The following is a 26,110-nucleotide window of genomic DNA, read 5'->3' as shown; positions in this document are numbered from 1 at the left end:
TGGTGTTTGGGTAACTGGTTATAAGGAGGGTCTGGTAAGCAGACATGATTGTAGGCAAGTGGTAACCTCACTGCCCATAATGAAATAACTGGTAATGTAAAAATGCTCATCTCAAGTCAGCACCCCTAAAAGTACCCCTAACCCCCCCTCACCTCTGTGTCATGTCTCCTAGGTACTATTTTAATTTCCTAAACTATGAATTTTGTAATCTCCTTCCTAATCCCTGTGAGGTTTTTCTAGGGGTGGCAAAAGATCTGACCTTGGGGGCCAAGAGGAGGAATCCAAAACCTTTGCCAGTCTCAATGACCAATCAGGCAGGGGCTGTGCCAGTGCAGGGAGGACAGGGGCAGATCTTTCCACTGTTGTCACAGCTCAGCATAGTCACCTTGCATATGACTGGTGGCATACTTGGTTTTTTTACTCAGCCAGCAAGTTGCACATTATAGTGTGTAGGCACTTGTTTATCTCGCTCATTTGCTAAAAATCATCACAACCTTGTATTAACACTCAGTTCTGGGCAAACATATTACTTGCTCCATACCTCCCTCTCCAATGCTGAGCTGTCTCCCAAACCAGTGTTTTATTAACCTTTTGTTACTGGATTTCCTCTAATGGACAATAGTCTTGGCGCCTTTGTTTTTTTCCTGTGCTCATGCAGGTTCAACCCTGTAGTACCACAACTCACTGAATTCGCTGATCTCGGTTCCCACTCAATCGCATTTTTTCAGTTCCATTATAGGCAGTTCTGGTTGCGTAAGTCTTTCAAGTTATACTTGCAACAATGACAACACAACATAGTTTACAGAATGCCCCAAAATGTATTTCCTTGCTCATGTGATCTGCCTACTGCCTTTCCCCCAAGTCTACACAGAGTTTGAGATAACATTTCTTTCCTCCCCAGCAATAATGTTAGTATTTGAGTAGTATGGCCTTTTGCCTAAATGAGATCCATCTCTGGGATAAATATGCTGCAGGATTATTACTAAATGACTTTATGTTCACCCTTCTAGAAGTTAAACCTAAAACTCTTCAGTACTTTACAAGCTTTAGTTTTTGCTCATGTAAAACAAAAACCCATAACATAGGTACTTAACTTGTAAGTATTTAATGACCAATAATGGGATAACAACCTGTTGTGTTATTCAAATATGGAAGTTCTAGCTAGCTAAACACTTTGCATGATAACATACATGAAAGATCCTTCACATTGAGATGAATTAGGTACTGCTTTAAGAATCTCTAGATGAATAAAAAAGCCACCTTCAGCTTGTGCAAATTGACCAATTCAATTCATTATTAGTATAGAGATATATCCAATAGAAGTAGTTTGCTCTAGCAAGAGGGCACCTGTGTCTACTAATATTTGTCATAAGCAACATAAGGGTCTTTGTAAAACTTCTAGTTCCCTAGCTATTATATTCTGATCCACTAGTTTCAAAATTTTGAGTCACTGAGCTAGGACTTTCTGTGCTGCCTCCTTACTCCATCCAAATGTGAAGTATATTAATCAAACATTAAAGAATGTGAAGTAGAACAAATATCTATTTAATATTGTATACAGCTTTTCTTTTATTGGTGCCTTTATTTTCAAGTGTAACTTTACTTTTGTTGAGGAAAAAAAAAAACACAATCTGTGTACATTGCAAGGATCTTAAACTGTTGAAAAATCCTATTGAGGATATGGCTGGTTTTGTTTTTTTTTTCCCCTTTCCAGATTGACTGAAAGGCAGAAAGGAAGTAGGAAACAAATTATTAATTGCAAAAACATGACTTTTATTTTTTTACCTCTGTTGTATATAGCAGTATTGTCAAACTTCAGTCATGGAGGGCCAGGATCTGCACTTTCTCTAACAAATAAAGCTAAATTTGGTAAAGTGTAGTTTACAAAGTTGGAAGGTGACCAAAAGTGAAAATCTATGCCTATTTGTGCCCTCAAGGTCTGGAGTTGGACAGTGTCTATAGCAAATATTTATGTTAAGTACAAGTTATGTATTTCATATTTACATTTGTACCATAATACATGCAAGAATCTTGGTAGGAGATAATGAATCTGTACATACTCACTAAATCTCCAAATATGTGCATACAGAATATTCTTTTTAGAATCAACTGATTGTATTGTTTTTGGTTCTGATGCAATTTTGAACTGCGACACATGGCTTCAGTGCAAAGGAGCATTAATCACAATTCTTTATCTTCAGCGTGAGGTCTGTCTGCTAATCGAAAGGCTTCCAAGAACTCATTGATGTCTATATTTCCATCTTTATTAAAATCTATGCTTCTGGCCATATTGGCAATCGCCTCATCACCGACTTCTATGTTCAAGTGGGAGCTTAGCAGCTTCCAAGTGTGATGAAACTCCTCAAATGAAATGAGGCCTACAACAGAAAAATGAAATATCCTGTTTAGAGTGCAGCTGTAAATATAATCTCTCATTGTTTTTGTTGAATATATTAAAGTATGTAAGTTGATATACACATATGTATTGTTTTTTAAAAGCTTAACAGTTTAAATTTACCTTTACTACAATGTCTGCTTATTGTGACATTTTGATGTAAATCAGAACTAGCAGAAATAATAAATTCATTTAAATTAGGTTTTGGAAAGAATTGGTAAGCATTAGAGAATCCACTTCTTGCTGTTTGTGTCCGGATAGCATCTAATATACCTCATGGGATACATAAGAGAAAAAATTACTGCTATCCTCTCAAAGTAGTTCTGGAAACTATTTTGGCCCAACTATTTAAAGTCATTACTTTTAGTCAGTTCATATACAGTACGGACTAATTGTCTGCAATCTAGTTCTAGTCCTGTGTTTTCCAAGCCTATACTCAAGTCCCACCAACAAACAGCTTATCTGTTTGTGAAAACACCAATGATTTATTGTGTATGCAAGGTTATCTGCAAAGCGTACTTTTGGTTGTGACAACAGGCTTGGGAAACATTGTTCTAGACAAAAGTCTCATATTGGGTGCGGTACTCGCAAAGTCAACATGCATTTTCAGAGAATTAGCAGATATATATATATATATACACACACACACACATACATTTTTTGAATTTCATGAATGGATTCGCAAGTCAATGTCAATGCACTGTGATAGTGTTCATTGTTGGTCCTGCCCTTTACTGAATTCCCATTGGACCATTACTATGATACATCAATTTAATGGGCAACATGGCCGAGGTCAGCGATCAAAACAGCTAAACATTGAAAATTACTGGTGCTTAGGATATACAACTCTCAGGCTGCAAGAAACAATCTAATAGTATGTACAAACATTGTACATACTATTAAAGACCTATTCACACTTTTACATTGCATCAGTATACATTTTAGCACACTATAAATGCATGTACTATTGCAACAAAATCACAAACTCTAGCATACTAGTAACATACCATGTGTTAAGGTGTTAAAGTTTTGGCATATAATAATGATGCAAGCATGTGTGTTAACCTAACGCATAGTGTGAACAGGTCCTAAAAATCCATGGCCAAATTTGAGGGCCCCAGAGCCGCAAAGTTAGATAAGATATAGCCTTCATTTAGAGAATTTTGTAAGGGGCATTTCCCTGTACATTTGAAGGGTATTTAGGCTCAGTCAATTGTACTTACCTGAGCTATCACTGTCTATTATTCTAAATATTGTTTCCAAATCTGATCGGTTTCTGTAGAGAGCTTCTAACAAACTCGACTGTATATTCTGCAAATAAAAAGATAATAATATGTTGGTAAAGGTATTGTGGTACATAATCGCAAAACCAATACATGCTCACACCCAAACAGGCACACTAGATTACTATTAAAACTAATATCCAGACGAACTGTTAAATACGCAAATTAAATATATATACAGTAGCTGGGTTACCTGCCAAAAGATTTGTATTTCTATTGATCTAGTCTTGAGATATTTACAACTCTGCCATACGATTTAGTAGATGATGATACATAAATTAAATAATAATAAGTGATTTCTTCTTTTCAACCTTAGCCTTCTGCCTGAACAGTGAAACAGCAGCAAACTAACCAGGAAATCCTTCTGTTCTGGCTGCTTTCTCCTTCAGACAGCATGTTCCTATAATTTGCATATAGCACACCTGATGGGCTCTCAGTTTTGCCCCTTTTCACAATCAATGTTCTGTTGAGGGGATTTAAAGGTGCTAATTCCAAGGCAATTTTAGGTATAGGATCTCTGTACTTTAATTCAAAGTAAGCCTATACCACTACCCCTTCCCTGACCTAAAGTCACCCACTTTCCACCACTGCACATTCATATTTGCCAACATCCTGGTAGACATTGCTTCTTTGATTTGTTTATATCCAGTGCCACCTGCTTACTAAAGCCCCATAGACTTGTCTGTGGGTAGATGGACCATGTGCTTTCTGACCATCTCCTCTATATTGGTCTATGAGAATTCATTGAGCAGGCATTGGTGGGCAGAATCAAACGATGGATCTGTGGTGCTTTCTATATACGCCTGGAATTCAGCTTTGGAAAATGAGCTACAATAGAATAGTTTGACTCATTTTGAGTAATAAAGTGCAGCAGTGGCAGCCATGCAATAATTTCCTTGAAAGTGTTCTTTTTCTTCTATGAAAATGTACATTACACAAGGAAATGCCAAGCTAGTGTCAGATAAATTAATTTGTACACAAATCTTCAAAAATCTTCACCTCTCGGATTGGCTGGCACATGGAGAGTTCATCAAACCACTGTTTGTATTTTAGCAGACCGTCTGTAGTAGTGCGGACAAGTTGTGGTCTAAGCATTCGCCATGGTAGTCCTAGTTTCAAGACAGCTTCAAGTGCAGTTGCCCAGTCATTTAATGTAATGTATCCTGCATAGAAGAGTTAAAGAATGTGATTACTTCCTGAGAAAACCTTTATCTCCATTTCACAGACTAGGATTTCTAAACTCCAACTTCTGGCAGCTGAAGGGTTCCACCAACTAGCAAACTTTTCCATAGTTCAGAGCAGCACAATTCTGACAGATGTACAGTGAGGGAAAGAAGTATTTGATCCCCTGCTGATTTTGTATGTTTGCCCTGTGACAAAGATATTACCAGTCTATAATTGTATTCGTAGATTTATTGTAGCTGTGAGAGACAGAATAACAACAAAAGAACCCTCAAAAACCCAGTGCTCAAAAGACAGAGCTTGATGTGCATTGTAATGAGTGAAAAAAGTATTTGATCCCCTATCAACCAGCAAGATTTCAGGCTTCCAGGTGTCTTCACTGTATGCGGGTAATGAGCTGAGATTAGGAGCACCCTCTGTAAGGGGGTGCTCCTAATCCAAGCCTGTTACAGTACCTGTATAAAAGACACCTGTCCACAGAAGCAATCAATCAGATTCCAAACTAGCCACCATGGCCAAGACCAAAGAACTGTCCAAGGATGTCTGGGACAAAATTGTAGACCTACACAAGGCTGGACTGGGCTACAAGACTATCGCAAAGCAGCTCGGTGAGAAGGTGACAACAGTTGGCGCGATAATTCGCGAATGGAAGAAACACAAAATAAATGTCAATCTCCCTCAGTCTGGGGCTCCATGCAAGATCTCGCATCGTGGAGTTGCAATGATCATGAGAACGGTGACGAAGCAGCCCAGAACTACGTGAGGGGAACTTGTCAAAGATCTCAGGGCAGCTGGAACCATAGTCACCGAGAAAACAATTGGTAACACACTGCGCCGTGAAGGCCTAAAATCTTGCAGAGCCCGCAAGGTCCCCCTGCTTAAGACAGCACATGTACAGGCCCGCCTGCAGTTTGCCAATGAACATCTGAATGATCCAAAGGGGAACTGGGTGAAAGTGTTATGGTCAGATGAGACCAAAATTGAGCTCTTTGGCATCAACTTAACTCGCCGTGTTAGGAGGAGGAGGAATGCTGCCTATGACCCCAAAAACACCATCCCCACCGTCAAACATGGAGATGGACACATTATGCTTTGGGGGTGTTTTTCTGCTAAGGGGATAGGACAGTTTTACCGCATCGAAGGGACAATGGACGGGGCCATGTACCGTCAAATCTTGGGTGAGCACCTCCTTCCCTCAGCCAGGTCATTGAAAATGGGTCGTGGATGGGTATTACAGTATGACAATGACCCAAAACACACGGCCAAGGCAACAAAGGAGTGGCTCAAGAAGAAGCACATGAAGGTCCTGGAGTGGCCTAGCCAGTCTCCAGACTAGTTGATCAAATACTTATTTCACTCATTACAATGAACATCAAGTTCTGACTTTTGAGCACTGGGTTTTTGATGGTTCTTTTGTTGTTGTTCTGTCTCTCACACCTACAATAAACCTACCAGTACAATTATAGACTGGTCATTTCTTTGTCAGAGGGCAAACGTACAAAATCAGCAGGGGATCAAATACTTCTTTCCCTCACTGTAAAGCCACAAAAGAAAACAATTGTCAACATTTTGCAAAATAGGCATCATAGGACAACAGCTTTAGGCTTAGCAGCAGTCAAAGTCAGCAAATCAACTGTAAAAAGAGGATTTTGTGCTGGAGGTTTTACATGTCACTTATTAGAAAACCATTTATAAAATGGCAATTAACAAAACGAGGATTGCCCGCTCCAACAACCACCACCAGTAGACTATTGAAGTTGTAGGGGGCAAGAATTCAGAAATTGAGATCCTTAACCAGGTTTGTACATAAAGTAAGTAAAACAATGATTCTTCTTTGATATTCACTGTCAAACAAGAAGTAACCTTGATGGTCTGGGGCTCTTCCTAGTGTCCTCAACTCAGACATGATGAAATAACTAATTCAGTTGATTTAATTAGACACTAGAAATAGACCTGATAGTCAGCCATCTAACTAATAAAAGTATCTGGAGCATTTGCACCATTTAAAGATATAAACCTGAACCTGGGTGATGCAGCAAACCTGGAATGGATTTCTTAAAACTATTTGCAATTACATGGCCAATGTTCTCAGCCCTGGACTAGTTCCCTTTCAGGTTTGCTGAATCGCCCAGATTCACTCATGACAGTCTATCTTCTTTTGGAGAGTTTTTATAAATCAGGCACAATGCCTTGTGTTAACCATGCTCAGGGAACTGAGGAAGTGTGGGAAGTACTAACAACATGTCAGGATGATTAACTGTATTATTAAGTTCTGCCATCTACTTTTACAGCTTGTATGGCTGGCATTGCTAATATATAAAAGAATATTAAAATTCACAAAAGGGCTACTCGATTTACTTTAATTTACTTTATATATAACCCCTAGCTGCAAGATTATCACATTTGATTGGGGAGGAATTACACACTCTTTACACTATATTCAACCATTCTTCATGCTTCTCATTTGCCCAAACTTTGAAAGGGTTCAGAAAATGCCAATGCCAAGGATGTTAACCTTACAGAAATCCAGATATAAAAAATAACACATTCTTTTTTGGCTTACCAGTGCGTTTTACATCATATTTTTTAAATTCTTTAAGGAGAACCGATTTATGAGCAAATAGTTTCTCCCTCAAGGCCCTCAGAGCGGATTCTTCTACAGTGCTTACCCTAGAACAAAAAGAGAACAGGTGCTGTAAATACTGACAGAGCTGACAAATTTCACTGATGTCCGTTAAGGTTCAAAGAAAAACTGTTCAATGCATAATACATTAGGAGCAGTACCTTTGCCTCATGGTCAGAGTGTTAGTAGTTTTGTTTGCTTGATATTGTACAAAGTGTGGAACAAGGTCAGGCCCCAGTTTCACGTAAGCCCCTTTGTTACTGCCAACTTCATAGTAATTAGATGCAGAAAATATTGTCAGAACCTGAAAAACATAAAAAGTAACAAACATATTTATATTAAATAAGGGACATTTTAGACAATTGTGTACTCGCACATTTGTGGCAGTGGTGTGGCTAGACTCCACCGGCCTGCAAAAAGTCCTGGTTTTAGCCTTAATAAATAAGCTTGGAATACTGACTGCAAGCCTAGTGTTCTGACCCAACACCTGTACTGGGCCTTGAAAATGCTTCTTTGGCTTAATGAGCACATATTCCCAGAGACATACTCCAAATTCTTGTGGAATTCATATACAGAAGGGTGGAGGCTTTAAAGCTGTGTATATTTTTGAAATGGGATATCCAACAAGCACATTTCTATATTGAACATCAAGGGACACAGGAAGTTTTCATGCTTCTGGTTGTACTGACAACAAAATAAATGTAGGCCAAAACAGGATGGTTCCTGACAGCACATGTTCACTGCTGGCACCTCTTCTGGGATTGAAGACTGGTGATCCATCATTGCAATGTGTGCCCACTCTAACTGGTTCCCTAAATAATATCATCATGCCACTGCATTTTTGTAGTGTGAGAAGACCTTACTGTTAGACAACCAATGGGTCGTGTTCATGCCATTCAGACAATGACATGGGCATCTGAAGTTAGACCCTTACACTTAGGGAATTAAAAGAAAACTTTTTTGGCTTTTAGTTTGTTGTTTAGTTTGGGGGAAGAGCGAGAATATAGATATACAGAGAGAGTTTTAAAAGTTTTAAAAAGTTTTAAAAAATGTACCTTTCCATTGTGGCAAAACTCATATCCTTCTTGCTTACACTCATGAGAGCGGATCAGCATTTGTAATCCATGTTTTTGCAGGATTTTCTCAGTTACATCTGGACCAAAGTAACATCCTCCCCCACGAACCGTGTTGGACTTGCAGCCATCTTGAGGTATAGGATCACTCCACAAAATATCTACAATCTATTCATGGGTAAAACATACCAAATAGCAATTATGAAATGTATTTATACAGTAATATACAGTAATTGAACAATGGTCAATTGTCTAGTTATCTAGAAAATACCATGTAATTAATCTGGACTAGTTTTTTTTTAATATCCCCCACTGTTATTCTTTTGTTTTACTGGCTTCAGTATCTGTTCAAGAATTGACTCCTGGCAATAATATTATTAGTAAGACAGGCACTGGGATCAAGGTAAGGAGTCTATACATGCTCTACTGCAGTGAGAGTTACGCTGTTTAGAAATGTAGAATCGTCTTTGCAGAATGGACAAATAAATTCCCCTATTAAATGGATTTCCACAAATATTTTTGAATATACACATTCACAACATACATATACACATATATAGAAATAAATATAAATGTATATCTTTATTGCATTGGCTACGAATCAACTTTAAAAAATATCTACACCCAGAAAAAAATTTAGCAATTTCTTACTTGTAATAGCTACATTTTTCTTTTGTCTTATTTTTCATATTACTTCAGCTGATGATCCTACTGATAGCATACTTTCATTCCTATAACATTGACTCACTGCACTGTAACACTTACACCCCCCCCCCCCTCCATTCCACAGAAAATTGAGGATTTTAGTGCAAAGAAGATAGCTGGGAAAACTGATAACTTAATTTGAAAATTTAGATTTTCTGAACCAAAATAGCCCATCTTCTGCTAATGGTGTCTTCCTTATATAGCAGCAAAAAGTCAGAGGTTTAGTTCCTTTAAGAATGTATTCAATTATTTAAAAAAATAAACTTTTGGTGCCAATATGGTATAAATAGATAAAGAGGAGTTAAAAAGTGTTAGTTATTAAGTAAAAAGCTAGATTATGGTTGGGAGTTATCCACTAAATGTTCCCTCTGCCTGGAAGAATTTGTGCAATAAGTAGAATTAGGCTTTTCTTACCTGCTTTCTCTCTTCTGTGTCCATGTCATATTCTTGCATTTCTCCAGATTCTGATTCAGAATCAGAAACGGACACCAGACTGTCAGGCCCTGTAATGGTATCAGTGATACCCACTTGTCTGCGGTATTTTACTAGTTCTTTGTCCACAGCTTCCCGAACTCGTTTAGAGATCTCTTTCCTGTCAATTGTCATGGTGGTTGGGCTACTGGCTGATCGTTTCCCTTTATAGTTGGGCAGGAGACTTGGACTGGAGCTATAAGAGAATGAACCACTCCTTGGGGGCTGCCAAGAGGATGCCACTGGTAATGTGTTTTCTCCATTTGTACATTTTCCCTGATCAGTTTTTTCTTCTGTCTTGGCTGTTTTATCTTTCTTTTTTCTGGGTCGTAAAGTAGAAGCAAACTAAACAAAAACATTTAAAAAAATCAATTATACATCATCATTTAATTGTTTTTCTATTAATGTGTTTTACTGTTTGTGTAAATTTACAAGCATATAAATAATGAAAGACTAACTCAATATCTGGTATTTTACAGGCCAACCATAATCAATTTTAACATGTAGCTTATCAAAACAAATCTTTATTAAAACAACATTAAAAACATAGATGTTAAAACCATGTAAAATGTGCAATATATATAACTAAATACTCCTGTCTAGATTGCCCACATATATGGGGAAAAACCCTGCTGATTTCAACACGTTTCACTGAATAAATCCGCTTCTTCAGGAAAAGGAGGAGACAGAAATATCTAAAATTAAAATTATACATATTTCATCAAATAATTTACAAATAATTACATAATAGTTTACTCATTTTTAGTGTGGTAGTACCTGGTTCCTATGGCACATAGCACTTTATGTACCAGGCCTCTAAAGTCCCAGATATTGAGTTAATCTCAGAGTTTATTTGTACATTTACATGCAGCAATAGCAGTTTTTACTGGTCTGATTTCAAGACAAACTCTAGCTAAAGCTTTTTTTTTGTTTTGTTTTTGATAATAAGGGTTTGATATCTCCCCAAAAGTTCTGACAATGCTGTTTTTGCTATCTGTGCTTTCTTGTACCAATGGGAACCACATCCTCCTGGTAATAACATTATGCGATCCAGTAGTATCTTACCTTGTGTCGTTCTATTTTTGATAGTATCTCTAAGTCAGTAGAATCTGACACTCCTCCATGTGTAATTAATATTTTTTGGTCAATCACAGCTGCTAAAGGAAGCCAACTAAATACAGTTTGCAACATTTTGAGAATTTTCTTCCCATGAACCTTTAATGTGAAAATCAAAGGAAAGGTATAAGTAAATACTAAACTTAAACCTGAATTGAAAAATGACTAGCATAACAAAATACTACCAACATCATATTTGTAGTTGATTGTTATAGGTAAATATTAAAGTACAATGCAAAGTTTACATATAGGTTCTATTTATAAAAAAGGGAATTAAACATTCCATCATAAGAATCTTCCAGGTCCACGTGTTTTAATAGCAGTAATTAATTCCTATTAGGGAATGTTTGAAAGATTGTCTGTTTTAAAGTACTGATCAAGGCAGTGTTTCATTTTACCATCAGAGAACCCATGAATAAACTTTTCAGGTCTTCAGGGAATCTCTGCTATAATTACTAAATCTACATCTCGCCGTATGATGCGGTCAACAGTGAGAAGAATGCTTCCTACATTGCTGACCATTGAGAAGAATTTTACCCTTACACATAGACAAAAAGATAATTGGTGTCCATCAAACTGACCCAAGAGTCACAAACTGCTCATTGCTCAAAGAACCCCCAGCAACCTCTGAAGGAACCCTAGGTTTCCTCATAACCCTGGTTAAGAAACACTGGATTCAAGTAATGCATTTTCGGATACATACCTTGTACTTTTTCATGACTTCTTTTGTAAATCCGTACCTGAAAAACAAACAGTTACCAATTTATTGCAAATACATATATCTGTGGGATAAAATACTGATTTTATTATTTTTTGTTCATTACCTTAAGTTGACCATATAGTCTTCATGGTTTCCTCGGTTCAAATGGACAGCCTTTGGATAGACCAGCAGGAATGCAAAAAGGATCATCAAGATCTCAACGGACTGTCTCCCTCTATCTACAAAGTCCCCATTGAATATATAAGGCTTCTCTGCTGATGGGAGACCATTCTGAGAAAAACAGCGAAACAATATTAAACTTTTTTTTTTTTAAAGTGGCAATACGCATCCTATTAGGTACAGTTTACCAAGACTTCATATTTCATTAACCGCATTTTACTATGACTGTTATTAGAGAAGCCTTCAGTGTAATAAAACACAGTTTTCAAAACATTTGAAATTATATGGGAAGTTGAACCTAAGCCACATCATCTGGTATTTGACCCAAACTTTCTATTTAGGCTGAACTAAAACTTAACCAATATTTTCATCCTTTTTAAAATCTATTTTCCTGCAAAACAAAACTCTTCCCTTGATTGCAAAAAGCCAAAAGAAGTGTAATTCATGGGGTATGTCTGTGTTAAATGTCCCAAGCAGCTGCCCCTGCAACAATTTTACAAGCTGGGTGAGGGTGTCACGGAAGGGAATAAAGGGTGTTTTTTAGCACAGGAAAAAATTAGAAAAAAAATATCCCTGGAGGGAGAGTGGAAAGTAAGTTTAGGTAATGTCTGTACACACTTTATTGTTTCACATGGTTCTTTTTGATGATAGAGTAGAAACAATGGCCCTGATTTATCAAAGTTCTCCAAGGCTGGAGAGAATACACTTTAATCAGTGAAGCTGGGTAATCCAGCAAACCTGGAATGGATTTCCTAAAAGTCATTAGCTATTAGCAAATGTTTTCAACCCTGGACCAGATCTATTCCAGGTTTGCTGGATCAGCCAGCTTCACTGATGAAAGTGTATTCTCTCTAACCTTGGAGAACTTTAATAAATCAGGGCCAATGTGTTATCGATTCATCTATTGTTTTTATATTGAGCATTTGTCAGGAGCAGGGAATTAGCTGTAAATATGATGTATAGCAAATCCTTACTGTGGACTGTTCATTACAATATGAATCTGTACTGAGTTAATTGTTTTTATTATGCTCTCAGAGACAGTTTTACAGAAAATGGGTCCCTGGTCAAATATGAAGTGGGGATGTAATATTTTAAATTATGATATATTTTATTAAAAAGAAACTCATACAGGAAATGTAAAAAATGTTCTGAGCTACAAATTGTATACAGGTTTGAGAGCTCAAGTGGTTAAGAAGATGACTAATATTGTAGAATACATAGAAACACTCTTCTTTATTTTACCCCATTGGGCTCTCGTGCTACAGTACTTCCCTCAAACATTCCCTGGTGGGATTCACTTATTGTCATTGAAACCCATGGACCTGGGAGATTTCCAAGGAATGTTTGAGGTAATATCTGATTCCCAGCTGGGGCTCTATGTATAGGTTTAGCAATTAAGCAGATTTGTACAGTAATATTAAAATGAATAATCTTAACACACACCTTGTAAAATATCAAAAACAAATCATCCAATCGGCCATGCAGGTCCCCTTGTAAAAACAGAATATATAAATTAGTATGTATCAACTGAAGTAATTTTTTTCCCAGAAATATGCATTATTATTGTATACACTATGTAATAATATGCTTTATCCTTTAACCAACATTTAGTAAATGTATTTTTAAGGTTTAATAAGATAAAGAAATACCAAACAACAATATAAATAGGAAGGGAGGTAAACAACAGAAAAGCACATAAATGACAACAGGTACAAAATGTCAGAGGCTATACAATTCTATGTGGTATTATATAACAAATTCAGAACATAGAGAGTTCAAAAGGAACAATAAAATTAGTCCCTTATAATTCTGTCCTTCAAGCCAATAAATCAGATTGACATACAAGGAAAAGGAGGTTCATAAGTATTCCAGTAAAGGGTTATGAGGGGTCCAAGTGGTGTCCATAATGCAGGAACATTTTCCAGTAAAACCTAAAACCTAGTACATTTTTGACCTGAGCCATGAATACTAGCAGTTCCTTTAGTTTCTATATAAGCTGTTGGCCAGTGTGAACATCCTGACCCACAAGCGTTAAACAGGAAACTCCATACTTTATGGCAAGGGCCTGATATTCCTTAAATTGTTAGGATTAATTCACATTTTGGATTTTATGGCTTGTGTATTCCTGTGTATTTGTAATTTTATTAAAAATGGCATCTTTATGCTTCCATAATTTGTTACGGCAGGGCAAAATTTCCAGCACTGGTTTCTGTAGGCACATAACCTAAAATAGCCAAAGCAACATACATCTGCTAGAAGCTTCTCTTTGACACAAAAAAGTTTTATGATCTTGTTGGTCCTAAACTGGCTTGGAATTGTGACAAAAGGGGTCACTAAGCTTATACTTGGCCAAGAACACCTGTCAACGTATCTTTTGTTACATACTTTACACACATCAGTCATTGTCGTTGCAATAACTTTCTGTATGGCAGCTGCAATTTTATAGCCAAAACAGAACTGTGAGCCATTACATGTTCACATTTTATTTCAGCTGTAACAATTATGGTCATAGTGACATTTATATTAAAAATATCTTCAAATAGCATACTTTGTATTTAATACTAGAGCTAAGCAAACTTGCTAATATTGAGATTATTTTCTTACCACAAATGGTTATCTCTTTGCTGTAACTTGTTGTGATGCGTTTTATGTTTGGCAGTTGTTTGAGATGTTTCCTTGTCTCAATCAATAATTGTAGCACATAACGAGCGTGGAGCTGCTACTAGGAGGAAAAGTTAGAGAATTAGATAATAATAATAAGAACTAAGATTAATGTATCCTTTAAACATTTTTATTTGGAAGGGGGATTCGGGAAGATGAGATCAATACTGGAGGTAAATTTGGGGGTGGAGGATCTCTTTGGAGGGCTCTCCACCAGGTAGAGGGGATATGAGGGGGTTTTTGGGGAGGTAGGTAAGGTCTGTAGATCTGTTGGGCATTTGAGGTTGAGATCTGTACTTGGAGTGGGGAGTGTTGGGGAACACCACAACCATTATCTGTACTGACATGCAGAGCTACTATTGCAACTTTTGCAATAGTAGCAACTATTTTGAACTCAGTGGGAAAAAGACAAGATAAAATAGCAGGCTAAACATCAGTTTTCACCAATAGTTTCAATGAACAATTTAGTAAATTTCAGTTTTTGTTAAATTGACTATAAAACTATAAAACATTTAAACACTGCTTAATACTAAAATACATAAATACAAAAGCAATTAGATGAAATAAATTAAAATTTAACCTCACTTTACCTTGCTGAGAAGAGTCGAGTGCCAGCAACTGGTGTACTGACACTCGTGGGCAGTCGTGGCTTTGTCTCTAGAGAGGTAAATAAGGGTAGCATGCGGTGTTATGACTCATTTTGACCCAAGTTCTAGCAAAGGTTGTATACCAAGCAAAATTTTTTGTGTCCAAACAGGACTTATACCAAGTTGGACTTATTCCAAAGCGGACTTATACCGAGGTACAACTGTAATTCCTCAACGAGGGAAAAAGGGAGTATATGCTGAGGCAACATTTTAGGAGGTTGTTAAAGCAGCTCTGGTATCCTTTATTGTATTATAAAAAATAGAAACTGGCGAATTCTGACATGAACTAGAAAATGTGATTAAGTTATACCTACTTGCTTCTGCTTGAAAGCCTCCACTAAGGCAGCTGCATGGCTTGGCTTTAAAGGAAAGGTCAGTTTAGGACCTATGTAGGTCTCTGGCACCTCAATAAATTCATAATCACAGTATTTCTCCAACTCCGTTTCTTTCAAGTTTTCCTCCTCAGTAAACATTCGGCAGATAAAATTCCCTTATGAAAGTTAGATAGTAACAGATGAAACAGAATAATTTTAAAAGTTTTAAGTAATACTGCAGGGTAACACATTGGTATAAAGTCTTGGATCTATCTATCTAGTTAAATCTTATATTTAATTGTGTTAATTAGCTCATAGGTTTCTTGTCCCAATCTCCAGTACCACAAAGAAGTTCCCCATATTTAAAAGAACCATGCGCATATTATAACTGTGGTAATGTATTTTCTCTCAACTTGGTCCAATATGACCCGATAATACACAAGTCAATGACCCTTAAAATGAATAGAAATTGCAGGCAATATATACATATTTTATATGTAATTTTCAACTTCACTAGTGTTATTCTATCAAGAATTTTCAACATGGATCCCTCCCTTTTATCTTCATATTACATATTAGGCACCAGTAAGTACATCCATACTCACAGGGTGTACTGCAATTTTAAAGAATAGCCATTAAAAAGACATGCCAATTGCAATCAATGAAAGACTTTTCTCACGTAGGATCTTCTGCCAGGAATTTAGTGGCTCCAAGTTTGTTTAGAGCATAAATATTAAACTGAAACGAATAAGCATGTTTATAGAACAGGTTTTTGTCATTTAGATCCCCTGTTTCTCTTTTCTGTCTATAGCTAGACTGAGGTCACATACAAGCACTAGATACTACCATGTGTACAGCAATCCACTGCCATTTCCTATAGGGGACGCTGTGTGGAGAGGGGTGCCTTCAGCTGGTCCTCCTTTCTTTTTCCTCCCAAAGAACAGAACAGTGTTGTGTGCTCAATGCTTGTTCACGTGACTGTTACTGGAAACAATCATGTTTCCAGGAACAAAAATCTGCTATATGTACATATCTTCAGACTAAGGAGCTGAGCTTACATTGGGGTATTATAGCATATTATATTATATATTCAATTTATTTGAATAACTACTTACTCTCCTTGCTGTCTGGAGTGAAATGGTCCATAAGAAAGTTGAAGAAATCATAAAGCTGAACAAAATAAAAAACAACATTTAGAGAAAATGAACATGAAGAAAAAAATTACCATGCACTAGAAATGAAAATTCATGCTTGGTCTGTATCTTTTTTATAAGTTCTGTAGTTATTGGTGTACTTGTTTTCAATTTATGCCTATTATTATTACCAATAATAAAATGCACATTTTATTAAACCAAACAATCCGTATACCGGGCTCATAAGTGTGTTGACAGGATTAAAGTCTATTGAATGAATCATACCTGGAAATCTGGGTCATCAAGGCATTAATAAAGCTTATTGCTAAATTAACAATGATAATGATAAGATGAACAGACACATTCACCTTAACATGTCGCTTCCTAGACAACACAGCTTAGTTGGGGAGCATATTTCTTATGATGCCCATTTTACAGATAACTCGTCATATCATCATCTATCAATCATATACTTATGATGGCCTTACATATAACCTAAGTGAATAAATAGTAATGTGTAATGAAGCATGTATATGTTTGATTTAGTACTTTTTTTAGGGTATTTATACTTCTTGTATTTTTTAAGGGTATTTTACTTTTTTCTGATGTTTTAACAATAAAGTATTGTGAAATTCAGTTGTCTGAAAATGAACACAGCCATAACATGATGTCAAACATTAAATGAACATAGACGCGAACCTCACATTTACACCTTCCCTTTTCTTCCTTTTTCCCAAATCAGCAAAGTAACAGGTAATGGAGTTCATACCAAAATTAAGTTCAGAACATGAATATATTTGGTTGAGGTTATGTTGAACTATGTAGCCTACAAAAAAGCACCCCCATATTTTGTCAAATTTGAGCAGACAGGTTCAGCTGGTAAACTTTGTTTAAATTTTAGGAGCTCAGATTTGTATATATAAAAAAAGGTTTGTTGGCTGTAGTGGACACAGATAACAGCGGGCCCCTGTGTAAAATTAACTAGTGGGCCCCCATACAAACCCCCACCCCATTCTCTATCATTATCGCTCCCTTGCCTCCTCTTTTATGGCATTCTTCTCTCTCTCCTTTTTCCTTCTACCCCCCTCAATTTCTCCCCCACTTTTTATCGCTAAGTTTTATCCACCATTACAGCAAGTAGTGTAAGAGGTACTACAGAAAAAAATGATAAACATTATTACATTATTGGTTATACATAAACATTAAACATAATTGGTTAAACATTATTGGTTAAACATTAAACATTATTGGTACATAAACCAATATTGTCCATTTATAGCATGGTACTGAATAATTTGCTGCATTACCTTGATTTGGTCTTGCTCACCAGTGTATTCTATGGACTGAAATATGCTCCAAGTACATCTCCTTCTCACTTCCAGCTGGGCCACATAACGCCGATACCAACGCTGGATGAGGACAGCTGACTTGAAAGCTGCACAATTAAGGAACATAATTTAAATTGTCTAATTGAGGTACGTCATAAATAGATATACCTTTATACAAGCTTGTTTACCACAGCATACATTTAAGCTAGTGCCTATAGCCACATTATAAGAGGAAAACAACAATGGCCACATTTTATTCTAAGGTCTACCTTGATTTTCACACCTTTTCTTTGTTATTTCTTTTTTATAGAGCAGGAGGTAATTAAAACCCTGTTCAATTTTAATTGTTATCTTTGCGAGAAATCAAAAATCAGTCTTTAAATTTGGACACATATTCATATGACAAGTGTAAGGGAAATTCACCTGACATTGTAAAGATTTATTTTGTACGCTGGGGTGTCTCTAGAACAAAGAGTATTGAAAAAAAATTCTCACAGATGGGGTAAAATTTACCTGACAGGGATTCAAACCCTCCCATGCTATCTCTAAAATTATTATTTACTTTAACATACACTACATTTAAAAACAAGAATAAGTATTCGGAAGTAGTTATGTATGCCAAAAGGGATTACAAATTTTACCACAGTATTAGGCAGTGGCATTATATGGTAAAAACTCCAGGAGGAGAAAAATACATTTTATCTAAATTGCAGAAAGATTAAAAAAAACATCATCATATTATACATCATGTTTCATGTTTCATCATGTAGTACATAAGAGAGACATTAGGTCCTTTACTTGAAGGAAATGCCTAAAATTATTATAAGAAATACATGGATGACCAAATGACAGAGTTTCTCATAACAGAAAGGAACCTGATGCACAATGTTTTGGGGAAGGTGGCATTTTAGGTCTAGCTTTAGGCCACTCCAATTTACCAAGTGCCTTCAAAAATGTTGTGTACACACAGGAGTGGCCTTTCCTAACTTTTCAGGTCTCAGAGAAACCCTGCTAAAACTCATGTTACAATCCATTGGGGTCATGAGAAAAAGTCTCCTAAATTGGTGGCTGAAAGTAAGTTGGTTGCTATAATAACACCTATAGACAACTAAAAACATCTTTAGAATCATGCAGATGGCTCCTCCAAGTGGTGTTGACCCCAAAACTATATAGGCATTTGCAAACTGGATACCAAACAGCCAAAGTTTAAGGAACCCCTAGCAACCTTTGAAGGATGCATGGGAGTTCCCCAAACCCTGGTTAAAATTGGCTGCACAGGAATGAATATTAAATCTAAAAAAATTAAATGACTGCCCAGTCAAACATGTAGACCTTTGTATATATTTCTTGAACAGGCCCACTTTTCACAATGATTAACTTTGAATCTGCATTGTAAAAAAAGTTGGACTTGCCAATGGTATCTATGGGCTTCTATGAGCTCCAAAGGCTTCATAGCCTCAGTCAGCTCTGATGTAATTCACCTTTTGGTTTTGATATATTGTATGTTCATTGTACTATTAGAAACGCTAATAGTAAACCACAGCATAAATTACAGAACTCATAAACTATTATCTACAGCTGATGCTTTCTAAAATATTAAACCTTTGACAAATATATGTTAGATTTTGCTTTTAGTAAACATTGAGAACATACCGGTTCCTCGTGGTGCAATAGAACCTGTAAGATAATTGATAAAGAGATATGATACTTTATATATTATTAGCTTTAGTATTAAATTGATTAATGCTTAGCCACTACTTAAAGCTGAACTCCAGATAAACATCTAAATTTTCAGATAAAATACATAAATGGTAGCTGTTTTTCTTCTCAAAAATGTACATTTCTGGATATCTAGTCCTGAGATTTACACAACTCTGCCACATAACACAGGACTTTTTAGCAGTCTAGGAGACCCAATTTTTCCCCAGGCTCTGAATGGAAAGAAAGGGAAAACAAAAGACTGATGAGCACAACTTATTGGCTTCTTGTACGGCTTCTTCTAATCTGAAATCTGCAATGCATGGAATGGTAAGAGCCTGATAGCATGTCAAATTAAAGTAATTACACTGCCTGCATTTAAATAAATACTTTTAATAATGTATGAATAAATATAGTGACATGACTTTGGACTTTGTACAGCGCTGCGTAATATGATGGCACTATATAAATACTGTGTAATAATAATAATAATAATAATATAGTGCTGCATATATTTCATCTTTCTTTATCCTCCTGAAGTTCTATTTTAACATGAAAGCATAATATATTATATTATACATGTATATATATATTTATAATTATATTCAACACAGTTTCCTTATTTATCCTTCTTGCGTCCCTCTCTGAGTGCGGTGGGCATGTTTATGTGGGAGGGCGATAATGTTGTCAGAGGGGAAGTACACTCTCCATATGTTTACACTTTGATTACCTGATGGGGGGTAGAGCTAATCGGAGGGTGGCATGTCCTTAATACATGTTGTCAAAAAGTTCAAGGAGTGATGCAGCACTAAGAAGAATCCTTGCGTTCAAGACATATCATTCTGGTCTCACATTAAGGTTGCAAAATGTATTTAATTTATGTTTATATTATTATAAATAAAGCAGAAACCACATCTGTGGTAAATACAAGTTCAATATACTTCTCTCATGCATTTCAAAAATTGTTATTATTCTGAAGACATAACCTCCTTGCAGTTAAGCCCGACCTTCGCTCGGGCAAAAAAAAATTGCAAGGATGGTTAAGCCCGAGATTTTTCACTTATAGTACTTTACAATATACAGAGTTATTGCTTTTTCAGTATTTTCAGTATTTATGATTTGTTTACATTGCTGATTTTTGTGTTTTTCCTTTAATTTTGTTAAAAGTAATTTTTTTTTTTACATGATTGTGTGTTTCAAACATTTTTTATATTCATATTGTCTACTAGAACCCCTGTTCGGACATATTTCTGTAAGTTACAGGTCTACAATTTAAAAAAATCACTTTTGGTACAGAAATCTAGACCTCAGCGTAACGCTTAGGTGGTTAAAGAATAAGCTCTGTTTTTATGTTGCAACACTGACTAATTAAATGATGTAAAAACAAAAAAAAATAGTTCTAAAAGTTACTCAATTTCCCCTTATCTCTTGACACATGTTTGGGTGCCCAATCCCAGTCCTCAAATGCCACGATCTGTACATATTTTTAATACTTCTATAATAGCAGCAACTGAATCATGTTACGGATTACAAACAGTCAGAAAATGATTCTGTTTATACCAAAATCTGGCCTATATGGGGCACTCATATACTGGAGTAATTGTAATTGTGCTTAGTTTACTTAAGGGAGCCATTTGTCCTAAAATAGTTGTATGTAGTTGTGTTGTATGTAGGATGTAGAGTATTGTTTTACCTGTGTATTGCTATTAGTTTATATCTTATTCCCCCACTTCAGGTTTAATTTAATTTAAAAAAGCATGGGGTGTTTGTAACCTAGAAAACACTAGAAAAAAAGTTTGTTGGACATACCCCTATTATAACTAAATATGTTTACATATGTAAGCTTCAGGCAAATATAAAGATGTGTAACGTGTAAAATCATGAATCTACACACATGCATGCACATATACAACACAGTGTACATAAAGCTAAATTTAACCACTGGGACTGTTGGAAAATACTCAACATTTCTAAGCATGGGTGAGCATGTGTCTCTCATATGTTTGGCTAACCTAGCATTAGGGTCCAAGAAGAAGTCTATAGATCTGAAGTCTGCACATGGCTTTAATTCCCTGGTTTTGGTAGCTGAAAGAGGAGGAAGCTTGAAATGAGGTAATGGTGAGCATCATCTGCTGGAAAGGAGGTATACTAAAATGCTCTTTTATTGCCCTGGATGGACATAAAGGCAGATATTAAATACCCTTGATTAAAGTAGGACAGTCACTGTATGATCTACATGTGTGGACATTAGCCTTTAAAAACATTTTCTTAAAGTTGGTAATGTATATTCATACCTTGATTGATGGAGCCAGCTGTGGAATAGTAGAAAAGAAAAATTACTCATAACAGATTTTTTTTCCATTTGTTTTAAAGAGGACCTTTACTGAAAAATTCTCCTAAGCCTATTTTTATGAATGTTGGAATTTGTGTCACTGCCACTAAAATAAGTTATATAAAAGAGAGAAAGTAGCAACAATTGGAGGGGATTGCAGGAGAACTTTACAGGACTGGAACTTGGGTTGCAAAAGTGTTATACACAGGTAGCTCCTGTTATATTAGACCTTTACTTATACTTAGAAAAAACACAGTTCTATTTTTTTTAATTGGTTGGAGTGGGGTAATCTACAATCACTGGCCACTTTTTTGGTATACCTTGTTAACTGCTACTTAACACAAATATCTAATTATCTAGTAAGTGGCAGTTCTCTGGGTGATAACACCTTATTAGAGCTCAGATCAGAATAGCCAGACTGCTCTGAGCTGAGAGAATGGCACCAGTAACTGCTTGTTACAAGCAATGTATGCAGAGCAACATCACTGATAGCACAACATGTTAAACCTTAAAACAGATGGTTTCCAGTAGCATGAGAGCACCCCAGGTACCACTCCTGTCAGCTAAGAACAGGCACCTGAGGCTATAATTCACCTGTGTTCACCAAAACTGATTTAGATTAGATTTGAAAAACATTACCTGGTCTAATGAGTCTCAATTTCTGCTGTGACATTATTGGTAGGGTCACAATTTATCTGTGGTACCAATGTGTCAATGGTTCAGTCATCATGTCACTATGGACATCATTCCATGTCCATAGGAACATGGACAAGGAATGTCTCCAGAACCTTGTTGAATCTATGCCAAGAAGAATACTGGCAGCTCTGAAGGCAACAGAGGGTTCAAATTAAAGTGGCCAAAGGGTGTTCTCTATATATACTGTACAGTCTCTGAAATAAGGTTTATAACCATTTCTTAGGCAAAATGAGCCTAAACAAAGTAAAAATTACACATAACCTGTAAAAAACATATTATAAATATCTAACATTTATGTCGGGAGTATTCAAGTTTTACATACTGGGCAAAGCCCAAGGTCTTGACAGCTTTTGATGAACCTATTTTACATTTAAAATGTCTGAGTTCAATTAGATTTTTGAATGACATATTATATTAATCTGTCCAGTAAGTTTGACCTTAGAAGTAGTTTATTTGGAGGTCTAAAATGTTCTCACATAGGTGAACTTTGGTGACTTTTACACTGAGTGAAAAGATAACTTTTATATGTGCTTGATAGTAAAACAAAAAGTATTCTTTTTATTGTATACTAAAGCATTTTTACTCCACAAATCACAAAAAATCACTGATTACCTTCACAATAATGAATAATATATGTAATGTTTCCAGTACTGATTCTGGTATCTCTTTTAAATGATATATATATAATCACAATTATTTGAAAACATTTTTGACTTATAATAGTGGTAAACTAGTGCTCATCTACATTATACAATAGAATATATCACTATTCTAATCTTCACATGCCAACAATTTTTGGCAATCTGAAGAATTATAGTATAATTCAAAGCAAAATTGATAAACTTCTCATATCTGAGTAATAACCATTTGGCTAAAAGTTAACTTAGAAAGAATTTACCTACCAACAGATTCATAGGATGAAGTTGTCAAGTTATAGTACTTGCAATGTCTTTGCATTAAACTGTCCTGCAATTTTAATATTACAAGCTTACCTTTTTTAGATTTGTGAATGGAGTGGTTGCGTGGGGGAGGGGTGCTGGATGTTCCACATCCCATTGTCGCTTCTAAAGAGTCAACAAAAAAAAAAAAAAGGGAAGTAGTTTTATTTATATTTTAACCTTTTTTCTCTTTTAAAATAGTAATGGAGTTTACCCCAGGTTATAAAATTAGGCAGTTTTTAGAGATGTCATATAAGATTAAATGATCATATTCATATCAGTCATATCAATATTTATTTTTCTACTTTCATGGCTACAGTGTATTACTTCTATAGCAGTTCCTAACACAAACATCCACTACACAACAAAATATATGTGGATACCTGACCATAACACCCATCATTGTGGTCAAGGTATACAAACATTTCTACAAAAAAGTTGATTTCAGGTTTTTCCATAAAGAATATTGGTAATGCTAGAGCATACATATATTGTAAACACTGTGCACTTCCAGTTTGTGGCAACAGTCTGGATATGGCACTTCTGTCTTGGCATATTAGTACATAATAATAGTAGAAGGTTAGAACAAAGATATTTTGTGATATGATTGGCATAGAGGAACTTGACTGGCCAGCACAGAGTTCTTATTTTACCTTTGGGATCTGTTATCAGTATCTGACCTGATAAATGCTTTTTTGGCTGAAATACTTATAATCACACCTATATACCTACAATTGTATGAACAAATTATTGCCCATGGTGTCGGAATATGGAATGGAAGGTCATATGATTGTGCTGATCAGGTGTCTACAAACTCTTGGTAATATATGCTACTGTATATATAGAGCTATTTTCATAGCATGAAACCTATAATATTGTAAATGAAATGACATACATTGCTACAATGGGCCTGATTTGTTAAAGCTCTCCAAGGCTGGAGAGGATACACTTTCATCAGTAAGCTGGGTGATCCAGCAAACCTGGAATGGATCTGGTCCAGGATTCAAAACATTTGCCAACAAATAGCAAATGACTTTTAAGAAACCCATTCCAGGGTTGCTGGATCACCCATCTTCACTGATGAAAGTGTATTCTCTTCAGTCTTGGAGAGTTTTAATAAATCAGCCCCAATGTATCTTAATCATAGGGGCAATTGTGATGTGTTATAAAAACCTTAAAATAAATTTATGATATGTGGACAAAATTTAGGACATTCCAATGTAACTTATAAACTTTTTTCCTAAATTCTCCAGTACCATATCTCTTTGTCTCTTTGTCTAATGAAAAGTAACCTAACTAGCTATGTAGTATTTATCCTACAGAATACTATAACCGGTTTGGCTGCAAAGACATCATGGATACCCAGATGCTAAATTTGCTTAATCAGTACCCTGGGGAATTTATTTGTTCTCCTGCAGTAAATACGCTGATTTTTTCATTAACATGACAAATATTTTTTATGCCCTATAAAATGCCCTATAACATATACTTGATACTTGGAAAAGTGACCCTATATTCATTCCAAATCATGTGCAAGAAAAATTAGAACTGGGAGCATCTGCTGCAAATTGGTTGTTTGTAGTAAACACAGACTAATACTGGATGCTACTTCTTAAAATTGATACTAATTTGGGCAATAATTATTGTATATCAAAGGAGCATTAAAACAGATTCTGATTTTTCTATTTTCTATTTCAGTTCAGATTCTTTGATGTTTATGTTTCTTCTTTATTCTGTAATTGTATGAAAAAGATCATTAACAAAATCAAATTGTATTGAATCTTTATTCATTTTCTGTTGCAGGTAAAAATATAATTAAAAAAAAACTGTAAAAATATACAAATACATAAGTGTTAATTAGGTGCTACTAAAACTTTACAAACATTTTTATCGAAATGAAATCATTAGGTTGCTCTGTTTATAAAAAAAAACCCAGAAAAGTCAAGAAAACGTGCTGCTTGTTGTTTGTGTTGTTTGTAAACCCTACAAAGCCATCAACAGAAAACAAAAATGAATACATTTTGTCTCAATAATACATACAATAATAAATAATAAATAACAAATAATCTCTACAATGAAAGTTCCAAACAAAATATGGAGAAATGCTAACAAAGTACAGTGGATATATTAAACACTAACCTAAAAATCTAGTCATATGTTTTTATATATGTGGTGTTTAGCATTCATTGTGTGATATTTTGGTAGATCTGATAAAACACTAACTAATCAAACACTAATCAAACCTTTAAACTGACACAAATATATTTTAAAATCAATATAAGTACCAATAATTCTTTCCAAACTCTGTGTTCAAACAAACGACAACAGGAAAAACATACCTTCCTTTGAGCTTTTTCACACCAGTACTATTCTTTCAGAATCCCCCAATGGTACAAGAGGAAATGTATGTAGTCCAAAGAGAAATATCCAGCATAATCTTGAAAAAATCATTATTGAGGCTTTAGGTTTCATCTGCTGGGCATTTATATGTGAAAAATGCACCTTTGGTTTATTTACAAAACTGCAGGGCTGTGTTAGCCCACGTGATACTTAAGACACGGAAAGCATCTGTAATGGATTAGGATTATACAAGGCTCTGAAACAAATACTCTGCAGACTTTTCCTTAATAGCGAT

The 26,110-nt window shown here is 35.6% G+C and overlaps 1 protein-coding gene across 6 annotated transcripts; it reads right to left on the bottom strand.

Annotated features, from left to right (window-relative positions):
* Positions 1-1,749: 1,749 nt before the first annotated feature.
* Positions 1,750-26,029, bottom strand: PPEF2 (protein phosphatase with EF-hand domain 2). 6 transcript variants are annotated; one of them, XM_072405497.1, is made up of 19 exons: positions 25,815-26,029; positions 23,530-23,601; positions 21,804-21,821; positions 19,465-19,488; positions 17,791-17,918; positions 16,466-16,520; positions 15,351-15,526; positions 14,333-14,447; positions 13,172-13,218; positions 11,673-11,839; positions 11,552-11,588; positions 10,798-10,947; positions 9,676-10,077; positions 8,539-8,724; positions 7,645-7,787; positions 7,424-7,530; positions 4,678-4,841; positions 3,619-3,706; positions 1,750-2,378 (listed from the first exon to the last, which is right to left on the bottom strand). In XM_072405497.1, the coding sequence occupies exons 2-19, from the start codon at positions 23,591-23,593 to the stop codon at positions 2,182-2,184; spliced, it is 2,268 nt and encodes a 755-aa protein (XP_072261598.1). In that variant the 5' UTR covers positions 23,594-23,601; positions 25,815-26,029; the 3' UTR covers positions 1,750-2,181. The 6 variants fall into 6 exon arrangements, with proteins under 6 accessions (XP_072261598.1, XP_072261599.1, XP_072261600.1 ...); XM_072405498.1 differs by having other exon boundaries at positions 23,530-23,598; XM_072405499.1 differs by lacking the exon at positions 21,804-21,821.
* Positions 26,030-26,110: the final 81 nt, after the last annotated feature.

The sequence above is a fragment of the Pyxicephalus adspersus genome, chromosome 3, assembly GCF_032062135.1.
Source record: "Pyxicephalus adspersus chromosome 3, UCB_Pads_2.0, whole genome shotgun sequence".
NCBI classification, from domain to species: Eukaryota; Metazoa; Chordata; class Amphibia; order Anura; family Pyxicephalidae; genus Pyxicephalus; species Pyxicephalus adspersus.
The sequence above is the reverse complement of the archived record's forward strand: the minus strand, read 5'-3'. Positions and strand labels throughout refer to the sequence as shown.

Coding starts and splice junctions, on each gene's coding strand:
- PPEF2 (XM_072405497.1), bottom strand. CDS start 23,593: ATGGGATGTGGAACATCCAGCACCCCTCCCCCACGCAACCACTCCATT. Junction 10,078..10,797: donor CAAAAATAGAACGACACAAG/GTAAGATACTAC, acceptor GTTTTTGTTTAG/TTTGCTTCTACTTTACGACC. Junction 7,531..7,644: donor ACTCTGACCATGAGGCAAAG/GTACTGCTCCTA, acceptor TTTTTGTTCTAG/GGTAAGCACTGTAGAAGAAT.